Raw genomic sequence first — 19991 nt, forward strand, 5'->3', positions numbered from 1 at the left:
AGGAGCACCAGGTTACAAGCCATGATTTTTACCACCACCCCAGCACACAAGAAGCTGTTTCCCACAGGACACCGAGGGGGTGGGGGTGAGAGAAGCATTCCCAAGATCTGAAAACAGTAGCAGCAGTTTATTTACAGTTCTTCAACCATTCCCTGCCCCTGCAGAGGCTGTGCTAGGTCTATCCCAGTTCTCACCAAGCTTTAGGAGGTGTGTTTTTGAGTGACTGGGAGATACAGGTTGTCACAGGATGTGCCTCAGACCCTTGACCTGAGTACCCTGAGAAGTGGTGCCATGGGGCTGAATGACAAAAGAGCAGGAGGATACTGGTGCAAGTAAAGGGAACTCTCCTCCAGCAGCAGTTGCTGGGATCTCCCATTTCAGATCCAAGGGTAGAGGCAACCCAAAGCTACTTCAATTCCTCAAAATCCTTTGGGAAATGGAGTCAGTAGGCATCTCTCCTACCCTCTCCAGCACAGGCGCTTGAGGACCAGCTCACCACAACCTAGTACGGCCGAAACTTGCGCTGGGCTCGCATCAGCGCGATCCTCTGCTTGTCCTCCTCAAATTTCTTCCTCAACTGGGCAATGTCTAAAACACAGGGAAAGAACAGGTCACACAAGAGCAGCAGATCTCCCTCTACTGGGAGCTTCACTTCCACACACCAGAGGGGCTCAGTGCCAATAGCCAAAAACACACACTTCCCAGAGCGGGTCCTTTTAAACCTAGGCTGAGTACCAAGCTGGGGCTCCAGCCATTCATCTCCAGCGGTGCTGCAGCTCCCTCTTGGGGAGGAATTGGCTAGTTTCCCCCTCAATCGCTGCCTTGGTGCAGACTGAATAAGCACGCACCTCTTGGAAAACCACAACCCACACACCCTCCCACAAAATATTCCAGCAGCCCTTGCTAGGACAGGTGGTGGCAAGAGGCCATTCGGATCCAGCCAGTCAGCTGCTTGCTGGCAGCTGGATGTAGCCTCCCTGAAGGCAGAAGGATGCTCTTTGGGCCAGAGTGTGAGAGACAAGAGACATGGGCAGGGGTGGGAGGAGACTTGCACACTCACGCTCTCTCTTGGTCTCGCGATGCTGCCAGGCATAGAAGTTGAGCAGCTCTTTGCGGGCCCTTTTCTGTTTCTCCTTCTCCAACACGCGCAGGTTGGCAGCCTCTGTCCGGGGCAGGCCGGGCTTCCGGCCCTTCCGCGTCACCTTCACCCAGCCCTCCTCATCTGGAACACCCTCCTCCTTGGCTGCTTTGGCTTCTTCCTGTAAGGACAGGAGGGTGAGGCAGCCTGGTGCAGATGCACAGCCTAATGCACAGCTCCCCGACAGCCCTCCCTTAAACACAGGCAAAGTTACAGCTTCTGCTTCCATACAAGATTTAAAGGAAGGCGTGGGATCGGGGCTGCAGGCATTCAACTCTCAGTCACTGCATGTCAGCCACAAACCAATTCATTTGTGGAGATCTACTGCAAGCCCTAGGGGAAGGGTCAGGTGTTGCAGACCAAACCTGGATCTGACTGCCCACCAGCAACTAGGAGTAAAAAGCCCTCTGCCAAACAGAGGGACCCTCAACTCAACCCTTTCCACCGTGGCCAGAGCACTAAGAAATTCCTCTTCTTTCCTTCTCCCCCAAGAAAACTGCTTAGCTGGGCTGCCTCCTACACCTGGTCTCACCTCTGCCATCTTTTTATCATAGTCTTGCATGTATGCATCCACCTCAGCCTTCAGCTCCTTCGGATCCACGATGGAGGCCTCGTAGCTGGCGATCCATTCTGAGACAGAGAGAGCACAAGTCAGCAGTAGCTGCTGTTAGAAGCAGGCTAGTGGGGTGCTTTTGGGGAGCTCTAGAGGGAAGGATACATTGTTCCCATTTGTGTCCAGCTTCCCCTCACCACAGCTCAAACCAACTTGGCTCTGAGTACAACCAATACATAATGGGAATGGTTTGCAACATTCCCAGGCAGAAGCGTGCAAGCCTTAAACCCAAGGGGCACAACATTCAGTGTTGTGCTTCAGTCAAAGTGTTACATGTGAAGTGCTGTCAACTTCACAGAAGTCTGGTGCCTGCTGAACAAGTCTCCATTTTGAGGACAAGATGCAGACAGTATCTCTGAATCTATGCAATGCTGAAAAAATGTCAGGAAAAAGGACTTTCCAATAGAGACACTGGACCAGACTTCAACACCTGGTTCAATAAGATTGCTACCCTGTGAATAACAAAAGCACACAAAACACTGAACATCCCCCAGCTTAGAACAAAATGGGACATGTAGGGTAGAATTCAGCAAACAATGAGTATAGTTCTTCCCTGGCATTAGCCCCTAGAAAGGTAGCTAGAGCTGACATACTGCTAATGCCGGTTTTCACAGGGTGGCTCTCTGTTGATATTAGCAAGGGACCTTGCTGTGATAGAGCCTTGGCTGCCTGGAGAGCTGCTGGTTTCCTGAACACCACATATGCTACTTGAAATCCCTAAAAGAAAAAAAATAAAACATCCAGGTGAGTGAGAGATGTGAGAGAAATTGGTGATGGAGCAAGAAATTGCAGTACAAATAGCTTAAAAAAAAGTAAAATTAAAAAATCAAACTACAAGTAGCAGTGGGATAGCAAAAAAAAGACAGTACAAATTTAAGTAAGTAATCATGTCACCCAACGCCCCATATGGTTTTCTATGCCTCATGTTCTGAAAAGAACCATTCAGTACATGCAACATTTCTCCTACTAAAGCATCAGTATTCCTCTCCTCAGCGCAAACTTTACCTTTAGAGTTCTGTGTTCGAAGAATTTTGACGTCAGTTTATCTTTTTTCTCTCCTGGCCCTGGCTTGTCACAAACGTCCACAGACTGCACATGCCCGCAGCGAGAGAACAGCCTAATCAGAGAGTCCTTAACACGGGGAGTAAGAGAAAACACTAGGTACAGCAAAGCAGAAGCGATGCCCCCCTCGAACAGCCTGCAGAGTCCTCCGGGCGGCTCCCCGGCCGCAGCAGCCCCGAGACCCGCCGGCTCCCGGGCCCCCAAGGCCCCGCCCTCGGCCGCAGCCGCCCCCACTCACCGGGCCGCAGTACGGGGGCACATTGAGGACGAAGAGCGTGCGGCGAGGCGGGTGCGCGATGTCGGTCCCTTCCCGCACCTGGTGCTCCTTCACCAACAAGCAGTGGGGCGAGCGCTGCCGCTCCGCGAACTTCACCGCCAGAGCTGCGAAGGACGCGCCGCTTTGAGACGCCGCTGCCGCCCCGGCCCCGTTCCCTGCGATGCCCCTCACACACGCGTACTCCGCCTGGCCCCGCGCCGCCCCTCACCCGTGTATCCCGCCGGCGCCGCTCCCGGTGGTGCCCCGCGCCGCCCCTCACCCGTGTATCCCGCCGGCGCCGCTCCCGGTGGTGCCCCGCGCCGCCCCTCACCCGTGTATCCCGCCGGCGCCGCTCCCGGTGGTGCCCCGCGCCGCCCCTCACCCGTGTATCCCGCCGGCGCCGCTCCCGGTGGTGCCCCGCGCCGCCCCTCACCCGTGTATCCCGCCGGCGCCGCTCCCGCCGCACGCCCCGTGGCGGCCGCCATCTTCTCCGCGCGCGGCAGCGCGGGGGCCGCCGGGAGCTGTAGTTTCCCGGGCGTGCGCGGCCCTGGTAATGGCGGCGGCGGGTGGACTCGCTGCAGCGCCGGGGTTGAGTTCGTGTTTTTGTAAAAACAGCGTAAAACTCAGGCACTGTCCTTAATCTGAGAGAGGCAAGTAAATCTTAAAGAGATGGAGAAACATTCAAAGGCAAGTGTTTTTAAAGACTCTTGTTGATTAAAAAAAAAAAAAAAAACCTCAAAAAACCTTTACAGATGAACTTGTAACGGAAGACAGAACCATTTCAAAAATACTGAAGCAAGACTAATGCAGGAGGTGACAAAATATGACATGATATGGGGAGTAGATCTAACCAAATACCAAGTTAGTGAACATTATTGAAAGGTACATGCAAAAGCCATGAAAATATACCAAACTTGCACATTGTGGCATCGTTCCATAAGTCCTCACATTTTTGAAATAAAACAAACAAAAGAAACACTGTTACAAATTACCTGCCACCTGTCCTGGGCAGCCATTTAATTTAATGTCTAAATTAATGCACATTAATTCAGAGTGCAGGCAATTAGTATTTCATATGCAAGTTCATAGTTTCTACCAGACCAGAAGGAAAAAAACAAAACAAAACCCCACAAAAATATAACCATGTTGCATGAGGATAAATGTAGACAGAAGGTGGTAGATTCAAAATCATGATTAGCATGACAATTGCAGGATGTCCAGGAGAAACTGGAGAGCCAAGGTGAACTACCTGAAAAGGACTGGGAATAACCTGATAAGAACTGGGAATAAACAGATACTCTTGTTTCAGTGCCCAACAGAAGAAGCCATGCAATGGTGCATTAAAGATCTGACCAAGACCAGAATACCAGTGTACACCAAGCCACTGCTGTAAGACAAGCCATGGAGTGGTTTTTGGAGAACCGCTTAATTCACCGATCTGTAAAAAATAAGAAGACGCTACCATAGATCACAGAGCTATGGAACAGAGCAGACAGTAGTTCTTCCAAGGAAGTATGTCAATGCCATCATAAACTCTCAGATAGCCTCAACATAATGCAGACTTTAACAGTAACTTAAAATGCATCTTGCTATTTGGCTTTTCAAAAGGACATCAATCTATTAATTTAAAAAATCCTCAAGTCTCCCCATTCTTTCAGAAGAGGATCTGTCTAGTTGGTAATCAAAGTATCCCACTTCACCTAGAACAGGTACCCTGATTTCAGAGCTGGCTTTGCTATAAAATGACTTTTTAAATGACTAGAATGTCAGTAACAAAGGCCGCTCTTTTTTTTTTTTTTCCTATAAGAAGAGAATTGGAACTACGTGGAACAGATGACTTCAATTTAGTAGCAAGAGTCAGCTGCTAATTTCTATGAACCAGATTAAAAGGTGGATGAGTAACAGGTCCCTCACCCATAAGCTCCTCTTGCTCTTCATCCCATTATCAGTTTTGAAATTTCTATGTTCACCTAGAAAGCACTAGAGTGACTCAATATTGGACCACCACCACTTTAGCATCTAAAAAGGCTTAGAATCCACTCTCTGTATAACAAACGTTTATTCAGAAACAGGTAATACATTATCTTCTCCAACCCTTAATGTTTCCTCCCCCTCACCCCTCCCCCCTTTTTTTTTATTAAAACACAGGTATTTGGTGGGCAATCTAAAAAAAAGGAGAACAATAGCTGTCTTAGGTCCCCTCCCCTACAAACATCTGCTGTTCACATGAAGCACCCTACCAATCACGGTGTCACTGGCCTTCGAACCAAAGAGAGCACTCCAGAAAAACAAGTCCTGCCAAGTCCTTATTACTTCCACAGCTAAAAGGGATACAGTGAGATAGAGGAATGGTCAGCACAATCTGGATAGAAGAAAGAGTACGTACAGAAGAAGAAAGCAAAGGAAACTTGGTGCTGTCCAAGTAAACGGAATCTGGACTTACAGGAGCTACTCAGCAGAGCTGAACAGAATAGATTAGGTTTGTCTCCCAGCTAGCAGGATCAAGTTCAAACCCCAACCGGATTCTGGAACTTGCTGTCAGCTTTCCTCCCTTGCAATACAATTTGAGCAAACACAAACGAGTGGAGCTACTAGGACTCTCAACATCCAAGGTGCCAATGCGGTACAAACGATAGGGAGCAGGGGAAGTGCCACCTAGTGGCTTGTCACACACGCTCGCTGGCCCACGCCACGTCCTCGCCGCCCTCCATCGGACTCCGCACTCCTCTGCCGTGCTCCCTACACAGCGCTAACTGCCCTCTGCTCCTAAACCTCTCCTTCAAGCCACACACTGCAGCAATCATCTTCCAAATTCTGGCACGCCAGCAGCAGAACTGCACAGCAGCCAAACAATGCCCAAACAGCATCTGTCAAAGAAACAAGTTCTCCGACACAAAACGTTGTGTGTATTAGGATCTGAAAAGGGTCCCAGGTACTTATTTTTTTGTAGAACACTGGCTGAGTTCGAAGAAACTCATGAGTGAGTGAGAAAAACTCATGTCCATGCATCAGCAGGAAGAGGCAACATAGTCTAATGGGAGTCAAACAGCACGGCTTCTTCTAGCTCTGAACACGACTAGCTCTTTTAAATTTTTCAGTCCAGAAAGAGGAGAGCAACTGAGCCTGGTCCTCCAGAGCAAATACACTCATTGTAGAAATGCCAGAACAACCCTCCAGCACTACCAGAGTTGAAACACCCCTGTCCATAGCACAGTGGCTGGTGCACTTGTGCATACGTCCTTTCTGCCTGATGTTTCTGCTGGCACACACCACAGCACCTCAGCTTTTCCTGCTTCTTCTCAGTGTCCCAGCTGCTGAGCAGGAAAGCGTCCAGCAGTCAAAAGGAACAGTTATGCCACCAAATGCATACAAGTCCTTTCTGGATAGAGCCTGACCTGCCTTTGTACCCAGTGCAGCAACTTCAGAAAAACAACGTGGTGCTCTCGCCTGTGGACAATCAAGAGGATGCCCCTTTTAGTTAAAGGTCAGTCAAAAGAGAAGAGAAGGAGATCACCAACCCTTCCCTCAAAGTCTATGTGCACTTTTAATGGCCACTGAGGGCTTTGGAGTAAAGGATGAAGTTACATGGTATATGCTTGGTAATACATTACTGGCAGAAGGGGGAGGTTATTCTCTTGGGGAAAAAAAAATAATGGAAGAAAGCTCCAACTATGAAAACAGAAAGTACACACACAAGAGGAAACACTATTGTACAGTAAGGTAGCGATCATAGAAAACAAAAAATTTCAGGACAGGAAAATGCAAATAACATCTGCACTCCTGCACTTTCCTCATCCCCCAACTTCTCTGAGTTTTCCAGTCCACTGCTTGCTCCCCCCTCTCAGAGTTTAATTTTGAATTCTGTGGGCTGCACAGAGGCAGAGACCCCTGAGGACTTGAAGAGTGCCTTCAAGATAGTTTCAGGGTCCACTTCAGCTGGGGGATTTGAGGAGGCGCTTGTACTTGACCGGCGTGGCTCCCCTTCCTTCTTCACTGAAGGAGTATCACTCAGTCGGCTGGAGGATTAAAAAAAAAGAAATTTTAAAAAGGCAATATTTAACCTCTGTTTATGATAAATAAATTTGAACAGTGTCTGCATTTACTGTTATCAGTATTTCCCCCTTACTGATATCACAGATAGAGGTTTTAAATAGGCTTCTCTCACAAGAAAACACCCTCATCTCCGATTATTTTTGAGCCTCAGGGCTGAGAACACTATGTAGTCAAACTACATTGCACTCCACCCAACATACTGTACCACAGAAGGGAAGAGAAGGAAAATTCGTGGGACAGCAATTTTCAAAACAGAACCTGCAAAAGCATTTGGACTTTTTCCTCACTGAAGGACACTTACAGCAATATGGGCTGGTCTGAGGTGATGACATTTCCATTCATATGAAGATTGCATTTCATTGGTTGACCTAAATAAAAACAAAATACAAAATTCACTCTACCAGAATTGGGGTAAGGCAAGATCCTTGAAATATCACACAACAGTGCAAGCAATAGAGTTTGACATGCTGGGGAAACATGAGAAAGAACAGCTGAAAACTCTTGTTGCAGAATCAGAGTAACAGAAGAGCCACCGAAACACTACCATATGAAGGATCATACTAATTAATTAACAAGTTACAAAGAAATATGAAGCCCTTAGCAGGAACAAGATGACCTCCCATTCTTAGCCGTCTACTCCTCATCTGATATCCATAACATGTCACTCATCTAAAGAAAGAAAAAACACCTATTTCCAGCTAAAAAAATTAACATTTTCATCAACAATTTCAGTTTAACATGGTTAAAAAAATTGCATTATTCAACGTTTATGGAAAATCTGATACTAACTGTTTTACAAGTCCAATTCAAAATGTCTCCGAGTACACCCTGAAACTATTGCAAATATTAGTTTTACTTGTACTTTGCAAGTAGCTCTGTAAGCAGGTAAAGCCTTCCTCAGGACTTTCCAGCTCTTGGTACCAAATTAGAAACACAAATTTCATCTGCAAGTTAGACCAGGATCCTGCCTCCAGCTCTGAACCTTCTTTTTCTAGGAAAATGTGGGTGGATTTTTAAATTCCATTTAAATAAACTGTGCATATATCCAGCTAGTTACACAGCAATTATTATCTTATCTAGCTCCTGAACTGATTTTCTGGATTTTCTCTCTTACTAGCATATCAGCATCTAAGATGCTTTTAAACCCTCCACTCAGGTGGAAAAGTCATTCTTGATTTATTTATCCTTCATGCAACTCTGGCATTGAACTTACCATCTAAGCATCTGTTGTTGTATTTCTTATATGCTGTGATAGCATCTTCTTTCTTCACAAACACTACCTCAGCCACTCCAGGGTGCACCAGCCGGGCTCGCTTCAGAGCACCACACACACAGAATAACTCCTGAGGGTAGAGAGTCAGTCATGACCATGGTCACATCAAAGGCACTGCATGAGGAGGGTTTAGCTCCATCACACCACCCATCCTGCTTATTAAATACCTGACAGGATCTGGACACCTGTCTTACTGCGTTTTTTATGGTGTATGTATTTGGCACTAATCATAGAGACTACACAAGCTCAGGGCCAGTACCCAGTAATGTTTTTCACACATGAAGACCAGATTCATTCTCAGCCTGGTGAAGCTCCCAGATAATCTGGATGGGGTCATAAGTTTGGGTAGAAGAACCACTGGGCATGAACTCTTCTTCTAAGTGATATCAGGTATCTCAAAATACTCTGTTGGATTTTGTCCCATGTTCTTAAGCATACACTTTAAAAAAACTGCAAACAAACCCCAAACAATCAGGAACCCTCAAAGTTTTTGCATGGACAATAAACCCACATCACACCCCTCTTCACTGCATTCACCACAGATCAAGTCATTTATCAAAAGAGGTAGGATAAGGAAAGGAAGTGTCACTCATGGACAGTCTGGCAGTAAGCAACACTCACAACAATATCTTCTTCTGTGACTCGAGGATGCAGATTATTTACGGTCATCTTTGTGCCTTCCAAAGGACTGAATGCCAGCTGCCAACACAAACAAATGCATCACATGAAAAAGGTCAGAAATACAGCACACAATACAGCACAGCAGAGAAAGCAATAATAATAATAAAAAAATCACTAAGGGTATGTCTGGGAATGTCTGCACACACACACAAAGGAGAGAGCTACAGCTAGTAATGGGAAATATCAATGTTTACTAAAGCCCAGCTCATGTGACGGCAAAAAGGAGCTTTTTTCATGCTAGTTTCTCTCTGAAGTAACTTTCCACTCTTCTTCCCAAGAATATCACTAACTTCATCTGCATACACAGTACTCTGGTCATGCTTACCCTTTTAATAGCCTGTCTCTGTTGTACAGAGACAGCCAACAAACCCCAGAATACAGCTCCAGCCTCTCAAGAGCATGCTGAACTCAACACATCTAGGAACACCTACCTGGTAGGTAGGTTACTTGTACCCAACATCAGGCAGTTTGGCAAACCAACTCCAAGAAGGCTTTCTATAAATTACCTGGGAGGTCTCACATTTGGAAGAACTCCTTTTTTTTTTTTTTTTTTCCTCCTTGCTAGCTGGAGTGGACATGCAACGTATCAAATAATGTTAAAACATTACTGCTAGGGACATGAAAGCCACCAAGGAGCATCCAAACAACTGCCACCTCCCTACAATATGGATTCCTCCAAGATCATGTGCAGGGAAAGGACGTTTAGACAGGCTTCAAATTCTTGGGACATGGACTGCAGTTATCAGAACAACCTTGATGATGTCCCAGAACTAATGGTGATAGGCAGGAAGAAATCACATGTCCAGTTTCAAAAATGTCTATAAAAGAGGACTTTTCCTCTTCCCTGAGCTCACCTCAACAGGTGCTGGCTCTTTTGGAGGCACTTCCTTTGTCACTAAGGTCCGGGACATGTTTGTCAAGGCCTTTGTCCGCATAGGAGGGGGAGGTGCAGGTGGAGCTGTGTACGTATCATTCTGGACCACTTTAGTCAGGGGAACAGTCTTGGACAGAGAGAATTTATTGCTGCTCAGACCAGTCTACAGGAAGAAAAAAGAAAGTATCTCAGAGCTGCAGCCTACAAAAGCCATCACTTTTCTTCAAGCACCCCCATGAGTGTATTACGAGTATGCACTAGGAACTGCATGTCCGTCCCAGTGTCAAAACCACTACAGTGCTGGAGACTTTCAAAAGGCTCTGAGAAAAAAAAAAAAAAAAAAAGAAAAAAAATCAGCAAAAGTTTCTGGGCATAAACAAAAAAAGGTATGCTTATCCAGAAAGTGCACTTCCCTCATAAGCACTTTTTGGTTTCATACTTTTCTTAAATGAACTTTAACCATGTGATCTGAATTTGAAAAGCTCCTTTCATCTGAAGCTTTTCAAGTACTTTACAAAGTATTCACAAAGATTGCTCATTAACAGTAAGATTCAGAAACCCCAGAACAAAGAGCAGCAATTCCTCAGAATCACCAAGCTAGGGCACACAAAGACATGGAATATAGGATGAAATACTTGAGTTTAAAGCCAGACTAAAACTTGTGCTTGGAAGCTGCTGTGAACACTGGAAAGAACAAATTTACTCCTGAAAAAAAAAAACAAACTCAAAAAACCCTCATAAGATTACCTGAGAATCATAAATAGAAGTAAGTTCTTTTCTGAATACCAACATGTGGAAATAAATTCGTGGGGTAATCGCTGTACTATAGTGTCTGCGTGATGGTAAAACCACATGAATTTGCTTTTCCAAAACCAGAGAATAATTCAGCCCAACCCTATGCCCAATTCTCATGTCTGAAACATGGCTAATCTCAAAGACACATTAGGTTGGCAAGGGCCTTATCCAGCCAAGCACTGAATATTCAAGAATGACCAACTGCACAACCTCTCTGGGTCCCTGTGCCAGATGCTGATCAATACTGCGATAATTTCATCAACTAGAATTTCTTTTGCTGCAGCACATTTATTGGTTTGTCTTCTCCATGGTCACTCCTGAAAAGGACCTGGGTTTTGCCTTTTCCTGGCAGTCCTGCACATTCTCTTTGCCTTTTCCAGGTAGTGAGAGTGGACATATCTCACTACAGCCTTCTTAGCCTTGAGACACTGCTCTCTCACCCTCTCCTCAAGCATAATATTGTACAGCCCTCTGACCACCTTTACTGGTTCCAGTCATGTCTTTATTGTATTGCAGAGCCCCAAGACAGGCACAGAATTCTGGATGCATTCTCAAAATGTCAAACAGGAATGATTATCTTCCTTGATTAATTATCTACAGTTGGCCTTTGCTGCTGGAAGAATGAACTACTCACTCATTCTTAGCAGATCACACAGTAGGACCCCCAGGCTACTTCCTACAAAGCTGCTGCTGCTTTCTAGCCAGTCAGCTCTCAGTTTTAGCTGCAGAGGCCCATCCCATGCCAAAAGCAGGACCTTACATTTGTCTGTACTGAAATTCCATCTTCTCCAGAGCAACAGTCCTCCCCAGCAAGATGCCTGCTAACACATTTGCACGGCAAGAAGACTTTCTGCTTTGATGCCCAGTCTCCAGAAACAGCAGAAAGCTTGCCTTGCTGGTTTACTCAAACAGTAACAAGACAGGTTCAATGCACTTCTTCCACAAGAAGAAAGTCAAGAGCCAGGATGCAGCAATCTGCCAGCAGGGCAGAAAGCACACATTCCGGCTGCTAAGAGCACATAAAAACAGGTACCTTGAAAGAACTCTGTTCCAAAAATAACAGCAGAAGCATTGGCACAACGGAAGGGTGGGGTGAAGAGCAAGTATTTGAGGAGAAAACATCACTCACAGACTTTAAAAGAACTGTCTGATAGGTAAGTCCTGTAAAGACACATCCTCTGTGTCCACACAATGTGAGCGTGGCATGGTGGGGACTGTTCAGATAATCCCTTACCGAGTTGTGCAGGAAACTGTTTGTGGTGGTGATTTTCATCTGTTTGCTAGGAAGGGGAGAGACACTTTCATCATCATCTTCTGTGTCATACAGACCCTGAAGTGAAGAAGGTAATAGTTTACACACGGGTAGATTTCATCGAGGCATTTCAAAAATAGGTAGTTTTCTCCTGTCTTCAACCATGTTCAGCCAATGAACATGACTACACTGGATTTTAGTTTCAGGTACACAAGGTCATATCAAAACATCAGTACAAAAGCTATCAGACTTGCTTTCCAAAAACACCAAAGTAAAACTGTTTCCCTAGATACACTGAAATCACATATAGATTCCTCTACTCACTAGGACAACTGAAGCCACACTTTTTAGCACCCTCCTGCCTTTACAGTTGAAGCCTGTGCATGTGATTTTTAAATTAGTTTGGGGGTGTGTGGTGGGTTGTTTGTTTTTATTTTTTTGCTTGTTTGAAGCTTTTGTTTTGTTTTTAATTAAACAAATGCCCACTGAATACACCTAAGATGAACATTCCTTCTCAATAGCCTGCTTTCCTTAGCACAGAACCATCCATCTGGCTCTAGAAAACACTGCACTAAGAGCTTTATTGAATGAATAATTAATTTTCCAGTTCAACTTAACACTCACAGCCTTGCCTTAAAATACTGAGGTGAACTCCTATATAAGCATTTTTTCAATGACTCTAAATAATGTTAAGAAAATGTCTAGACACATATAGCAGTGCCCAGAACATAAATCACAACTGCAAACAGCTTCCCATTGATTCAGTAAAAAGGTAAAGAAAAATGGAGGGATTAGCAATGAGAGTTTGCAAAATCAGTGGCTTGTCTTAGTCAGCAAGATTCTGGTTTACAAACAAGGAAGTTGTTCCAGCCACAGAAATGCTATGAAGGAAAAAAAAACAAAACCAAAAATGGACAGAGAACAGAGGAGAATTGTGCAGAAAATAAAAGACCTGGGAAAAACACTAGGCATCAGAACAATGGACTTAAGTTTGAGACAAAATGAAATGGATTCCACGTTTACAGTGATGAAGTCCTCAGACAACAGCAGCTAGGATAGGTGAGGGTAGCAGGCCAACATAAAGGTAAGTACACAAACAGCTAAATAATCACGGAAAAAAAGTCACCTGACATGATATTGTGAATGTCAGTTTTCCAGTAGTTCATGCAATGCTTAATGTGTACATACAGAAAATAATTTAAGTAATAAAAACATGCAATTTTTCTCTGAAAGCACCCAAGGTACTAAGGCAGCTGAATGGCTGAGGGCTGCAACAAAGGCCTTTAAAACTGATCCCAGAAAGATAACACTCTAGGGTCTTTGTCAAAATCTGCTTGATAAGGACTATGGGAATTTTGGAAGTACATCAGAATACTAACTAACATCATTCCCTATCAGGATTCCAGCAGTGACCCACAGCTGGAATTTCACAGGAAGGTTATACCCTCAGCCATCTCACTGCAGCACATCTGACCATGTACAATCACATCCTCTCTCTGAAGAGGCTGGCAGCATGGTGAATCAAAACAACCAACAAACTTGACCTGATGTGGTGTCACTAAGAAATTTATAGGAAAAACCTCAGGTCAGCCTCTAGGGAAAAAAATACCATTAGCACACACAAAACTGGGAATAGCTACTTCTCATTCAGATAATACACTAGGAATCAAGATAAATTACCATGAAACTATCCTAACCATGCAAGACATGGAAACTAAACTGATGGAGAACTTTTGAACACTTTTCTTTCCTACTTAAGAGTTTTCTTTGCACTTGCCAATGTTTATGGACAGATTTTCTTCCCTGCCAAAGGTAACAAAGTACAGAGCAGGTACACACCTGTTTATGTGTATGATTGTTCACCACATTGATCCTCATTCCTGCTGGATGAGAGTGTCCGGGAACTGGAGCCTTCTGCTACAGTTAGAGATAAAGAATCAAAGCATTAAGCACTACAGTCCACCAGGTCCTCATTTCAGAAAATCAAAGCTTTAGTTGAAAACCCTGAGATCACTTAAATGAAACTCACCTTCCTGCTTTGAAATATATTACCACAATATGTTCTTAGGTAACATCTGTATTTCCTGTGATTTGTTCAATACGAGATAGCTTCACTTACATTATAGAAGAAATCGATTCAAATTACTTAGGATTTAGTCCAAGATCATTGGGAAGGAGAGTTAACTTCAGTCCTGTCAGGACTGACTAGATCTACATTTCTGCCAATACAAAACCATGAATGGGGTAAGTCAAAAAGTAAGTACCTCTTCTTTCCTACTACAGGTAACTGAACATCTATCTCCATCAAACAAAAGTACAAGTATATACTTCCCCTTAGCACCAGAGCTGGAATAAGCTGTAGTGGAATAAAATGATGCATAAGGTAGTGTAACTGCCCCTTCTGTAGCCCATTACACCATCAAACAAACCACCACAGAAGTAGCTCGGAAATGTAGCTGTACTAATTGATAACTGAAATCATGCAATAACACCCTTAAAAAATGCCCCTCTGTTTTTTGAAAAAGCTGGAAGCTGTCCATTAAAGAATAAATATTCTTACAAAAATAGTGCACACGGGTATTAAAATCTTCAGGTACTAATTTTCTCTAGACTGCAACTTATACCACAGCACCTCACGTTTCAATTTGCTAATCAATTCAGCAACAAGGATATCTATCCCACAGAAACAGCAGCAGACCTACGGTCATTTTTTGGTTTCAAAGATTTTTCCTTGCTTTATGAGAAACAAGACCTCAGGACAGCACATTTAGAGCTGTGTGCTATACCTTGGATCAAGATACACTAGTTTGATTCCACTTCTAGATTTGGGAAAATAGGTGGGTCAGGGACACTTTGGAACTTCAGTACAAGTATTTTTTTAAACTTTTACATAACTGCTCACGTGCAAGGTTCTGTCTACAGTCTGAATAACCATTATATCCTATATATAAATATACATGTTTCCTTGCACGATGTTGTCTAACAAACAGAAAATACTATTGATCAAACCAAGTCACAAGAAAACCCCAAAACACCAGGTCAGAACAAACAGCTACTACACCAAGTCTCTGGAAACTACTTTAACTTCTAGAAACTTCAAGAAAATGCTCAAGTCCTCACAGCTGAGGCTGGTGATTTAGCTTAAAAGGACAGCAAGAGTACTAATCACCTTCCTAATTAATGACTGCTGAACAGACTGCTCTACTGCTCTGTGATTAGCCCTTCTTACTGCCTCAAAAGTCCTTTCTCTTTCTTACATCAGCCTGGCAGAAAACCTGCAGAGTAGTGGGAAACTTCCTGGGTCAATTTGCAAAAGAAACATTTTTGATGCTCTTCAGCAATACCTACAGCTGAAGAGAAAGCAGACTCATCTAGGCTTTCAAACTGATGACAACAGATTTCTGGGTATGAATAAGCACACTGCTGATTTTTGGGAGGATGAAAATTGAAGAGGTAGGCTAGGAACTTCAGTTACATGCTTGCAGAGGTAAAGAGCAAAACCACTCAAAAAAACAAACCAAACAGTCTGGAAATTTCCTTTCTGACTTTACCCATTGCACCTACAGACACAGGTCAACAGCAGTTGTTTCACAGAGAAGCCAGCTAAGAATTGAGTTATTGTGCAAACAGCAAAGTGAAATCAGAAAACTGGCCCAGGAAATCAGCAGGTCAGGGTGATCAACTAATTATAATACAACCAAAATAAATCTCAAGCCTCAGTAGGAATGCTTCATGTGATCAGGCAACTCCCTGGAAACCAGGGCTTTCCTGAAAACCAGACAAGTATAAAAAGAGAAAATTATAGAAACGGCTCATTGAATTTTAAATTTTCTTAGATACAAACAGAGCTGCATATTCTAAACTGTTATCTCACCACTAGGATAAACCAGTTATCTATACAGGACAATCCACTGCATCAGACTTGCAAAGAGGGGCAGTATAAGAATGACAAAAAAACTGCAGCATTTTGTTTGCATTCAGCTAGGAAAGAGACTAGTTAACCATTCAAGACATCTCCTTTAATGCTGACAGGAGCTCTGCCTTAAGTCTTTCTGGGTCCAAAATTAAAATGAAAATTTAAATGAAAGGTGTGACGCTACAAAAAGTTCCAAGCAGCTGCAAGGACACACAAAAGGATTGGAATACTACCCCATAGGCTGGAATGAAGTGTATCATTGTTGCTTCTATTGTAACCATATGAATGTATTAACCTATCATCAAGTCTACTGAACTGCAGAGTAACTGAGGGGCTCAGAGGTTGACTCGCTTTACCTACTTGGATAGTTTTGGTGATTTTCATGGCTGGATTTACTGTTCCCATAGCTGGGCTGATAGCAGCTGGAGTGCTCCTTTTTAAGCTGATCTTCTCTCTGGCATCCACCACTTTGGTCACCTTTTCAGCAGCAACACTTTGCTGCTTACGGGAATTCAACATCTCTCGAGCATCCTGCACATTCCCTTTGATTTTGAACCGAGCATCCTTTTGAACCAGTTTTTCTCGGGCATCTTTAACCCCCAGTTTGTGTCGGGCATCAGTGAGTCCTATCTTCTGTCGGGCATCAAATGTCCGCTGGAAGCTCACAGCTGGCGATGATCTACTCAGAAGATTTTGCTGGATCCCAATGCGAGATCTTACGCCCCCGAACACTGGCCTTGTGTTAAGTCTGGGTGGGGGGGAAAAAAAATAATAATAATAAAAAACTTTTAGGCATTATAAGATATGATACAGTATCAATAAAAGTATTTGTGTTGCTGCAAACAAAAGTTCGTTATTACTGTGCAGAAATCCACTCTGGTTGGATGTCTAAATGTAAGAATAGAGCTCCTAAGCTGTTTTTGCTGGATTTCTGGATTTTACTTTCTACATAAACAGCTAAGGAACTGATTTCCAAAATCCATCCTTAAGCTCACGTTTACAAACAAAAGGGTCTGACATCAGCTGTGCTAAGTATATACTACATTTAAACAAAATTCAACAACTTTGGGGAAACCTATGAAGACAAAGAGGAACAGGAACAGACTTTCTAGCTTTAGGACTGAACAGGTCTGCTAAAGCATCTTCTGTAATACAATAATACATCCTGATACAAAGGAAACATGGAACTACACGATTTCAAGAATTCTGGGCATCAAGTTCAGATTTGTGGGAGCACAGCAACTTGAATTTTAGGATGTACAAGCAGCAGTAACAATATCAGTTCAAAGCCACCAGTTTCAAGGTTGATCAGCTTCCAGCAAGAACAGTCACTAGTCAAATTACTTTTTAACATGACTGCCTCTTCTTTAATCTACTAAAAGAACTACTGCACTTAATGGCCTTTAGTTTTTAAGAGCATCATTATCACAATACTGAGCACAGAAAGACAACAGCCCAAAAACTACAGCATTTGTACTTGCAGACAAGTATTCCTAAAAAACAGCACAATACAGGCTGAAAGCTAGAACTACCTTCTTACTACTACGTCTGATACACTAATACTCAAAAAAGACAAAGTAGAAAGAGAGCGAAAAAATATTCTTGCTATTGACTTTTTAAAAGAGAGGGCTACAATGATCATCTGCTTTCAGAAATGTGTTGCCCAGTATTATGAAGTTTAAAAGTAGGTACCTGGAAATTGTTGTAACAATCAAACGGTTAGTATCACAAAATCAAATAATAATGCTATTTCAATTCTTCGTGCACCTTTATATCAGAATTTCCTGATCTAACTCCACAACCTTCACATTATTTACAGTTATGTATTTTCAGTAGAGAGATCTTAAAAAAACCAAAAACCTAGCCAACCAACCAAAAGATGAAAAACTTAACCTCTGCTTCTGTCTCTTTCATTCTTGTGTCCAGATGTCTGGGAAGCTGGGACTGGAGTCCCATTTTACCACTTAAGAGTCCTAAGGCTGCTCTCTCATACTGCCAAAGCAAACCAGCTAGAAGAAAGAGGAGGATTATTAAGACCATCTAAGAAAATATATCCAGAATATAGAAGATTAACAGTACCCATAAATCAATTGACACAGAGCAAGACTTCCCTTGCAATTTTAAAAAGCATTTATTTAGCCATGTTGAAAGCATTCAGCTGAAGCACTTGCAAAGGGCTGGATGAGTGGTTCACAACAGAGCTCAAAGTAAAACCATAAATGTATGTATCAACATTTAAACTAGAATTAGTTAAGACAGCTGGTGACAAAACCCAATGAAACAGGTTAAGAAACTGTACTGAAGATTACACCATTTCTGAAGAGCAGAAATTACTCTTTACCCTAATAAGCAACTCTCTTTCACAGATAATTGCTTACCCTACAAGAGCATTAACTGCTTAGGTACTTATGCCACAGCACCTGAAATAAAAGCAGATCCCAAACATCTAATTCACTTTCCAGGGTTCTAAGCTCTGGCTTGCATATATTATGGATCAGGACATTTTATAGTTGAAAATGTTTCTATTATTTAAGCTAGACTACTGAACAGCATGAATATAGTGATTTAAGCTTATTCAGTTTATCCAGCCCTCACAAAGCCAAGTTTTCTACCTCAGGAATTTATAAAGTGATCTTAACATGACATACAAGAGTTGTGTGGGGCACAATTCTTACAGTGCTGCAGGGGGACTATTGTTCAGCAAAAAAAAAAAAAAAAAAAAAAAAAAAAAGGCAGGAAGAATTCCTGAAAGAAATTAGAGTTAAGGAGGGATTTGAAAAGGGATAAAAGAGGTACTTGGGGCATAGTAAGCAGCCTAAGACTCTTCCAAATATGCAGGATAACATGAATGAAAGTGCAAAGCCAAGGCCTTGTCTAGACTAGGATTTAAATGAATGCTTTGGTAGTATATATTAGCAGGTAACTTTCAGAATATTACTCTAGGCATGTAAGTGTATACAGATTCAGTCAAAAGCAAAGACCAATAAATTAAAAAAAGCAAGAGCACTCTGAGATAAGAGAGATGGGGGACAAGGTTCTTCAGAAGCACTAGGGGACTACGGTAAAAAGGAAAATGAAAAGCTGTCGAAGGAGAATCCAGGTAAGAACTGCCAACGGCGGCAGCAAACGCCCCAGCCTACACCGGAGATTATCTGCCACGCAAATAAATAATCTGACCTTGCAGCTCGGATCTGCAACATGCTCCACGTCCTCTCAACCACTCCAAACGATCTGCCGGAGCACCGATAACTACGCTACAGGGACGACACCTTCCGAGGCCCGGGCAGCCTCGCCCGCGCGGGTGCCCGGCGGCCCCGGCCGGTTGCGGCTCCCCGAGCACCACCGGCCCTCCCACGGCTCTCCCACAATGCACAGAGCCGCTCCCGGGAGCGCGGGGGCAGCGGGCACCCCGGGGCACTGCCTGGCCAGCACCTGCAGCCCGGCTACCGACAGGGTTCAGGGCCGCCGGCCCCGTTATAGGCGGCAGCGCTGGGTTAATCGGCAGGGGTAAGCACGAGGCAGCGGGGACAGGGCAAGTCGGAGGATTCAGTGAGACAATAGACGGCGCCAGGAATCCCGAAAAGACCGAGATGGGATAGGCCGCGAGCGTTCCTGCCCCACCGGGGCAGCGTCAGGCACAGAGGCCGAGATGGGGGCCCGACCCCCGCCCCGGCCCTGAGTGACGGCCGCCGTCGCCAATCACATCGCAGAGCGGCCCCGCAGGCCCGCGGCTCAGCCAATGGGAACGTGGGGGCGGGAGCAGGGCCAGGCCGCGCCGAGGCAGTCGCGGCCCGCAGCCCTCGGAGCGGAGCCCCCCGAAGGGCCACAGGACGAACGGCCGGGGCCCGCCGGGCCCGAGGCGCTGTGTCGCTGTCCCACCCGCTCACCTTCCCTTCACCGTCACACCGCGTTTCCGTATGAGCTCGTCCAGAGACAGGTCCGCCATCTTGTCGCGGTCCCAACGATGAGACGCAGCGAGCGAGTCCCGGAGGTGACACCATACGATTTCCGCTCCTCGCCCCGCCCCCACATGTAAGGCGGGCCCCGCCCCGGCTCCGCCTGCACTGACGGAGAGCCC

General features: G+C 44.5%; 2 protein-coding genes across 6 annotated transcripts; both read right to left on the reverse strand.

Annotated features, from left to right (window-relative positions):
• Nucleotides 1-108: 108 nt before the first annotated feature.
• RRP7A (ribosomal RNA processing 7 homolog A) lies at nucleotides 109-6468 on the reverse strand. Its single transcript, XM_062492253.1, has 7 exons — nucleotides 3503-6468; nucleotides 3052-3194; nucleotides 2757-2882; nucleotides 2345-2468; nucleotides 1671-1768; nucleotides 1061-1259; nucleotides 109-588 (listed from the first exon to the last, which is right to left on the reverse strand). The coding sequence occupies exons 1-7, from the start codon at nucleotides 3552-3554 to the stop codon at nucleotides 503-505; spliced, it is 828 nt and encodes a 275-aa protein (XP_062348237.1). The 5' UTR covers nucleotides 3555-6468; the 3' UTR covers nucleotides 109-502.
• Nucleotides 6469-6594: 126 nt separating this feature from the next.
• POLDIP3 (DNA polymerase delta interacting protein 3) lies at nucleotides 6595-19918 on the reverse strand. 5 transcript variants are annotated; one of them, XM_062492248.1, is made up of 9 exons: nucleotides 19801-19918; nucleotides 16274-16661; nucleotides 13837-13911; nucleotides 11980-12075; nucleotides 9931-10113; nucleotides 9017-9094; nucleotides 8336-8465; nucleotides 7424-7490; nucleotides 6595-7085 (listed from the first exon to the last, which is right to left on the reverse strand). In XM_062492248.1, exons 1-9 carry the CDS (start codon nucleotides 19857-19859, stop codon nucleotides 6911-6913), a joined length of 1251 nt encoding a protein of 416 aa, XP_062348232.1. In that variant the 5' UTR covers nucleotides 19860-19918; the 3' UTR covers nucleotides 6595-6910. The 5 variants fall into 5 exon arrangements, with proteins under 5 accessions (XP_062348232.1, XP_062348231.1, XP_062348233.1 ...); XM_062492247.1 differs by having other exon boundaries at nucleotides 13837-13914; XM_062492249.1 differs by having other exon boundaries at nucleotides 13837-13914; nucleotides 16265-16661.
• Nucleotides 19919-19991: the final 73 nt, after the last annotated feature.

The sequence above is a fragment of the Cinclus cinclus genome, chromosome 4 (assembly GCF_963662255.1).
Source record: "Cinclus cinclus chromosome 4, bCinCin1.1, whole genome shotgun sequence".
Taxonomy (NCBI): Eukaryota; Metazoa; Chordata; class Aves; order Passeriformes; family Cinclidae; genus Cinclus; species Cinclus cinclus.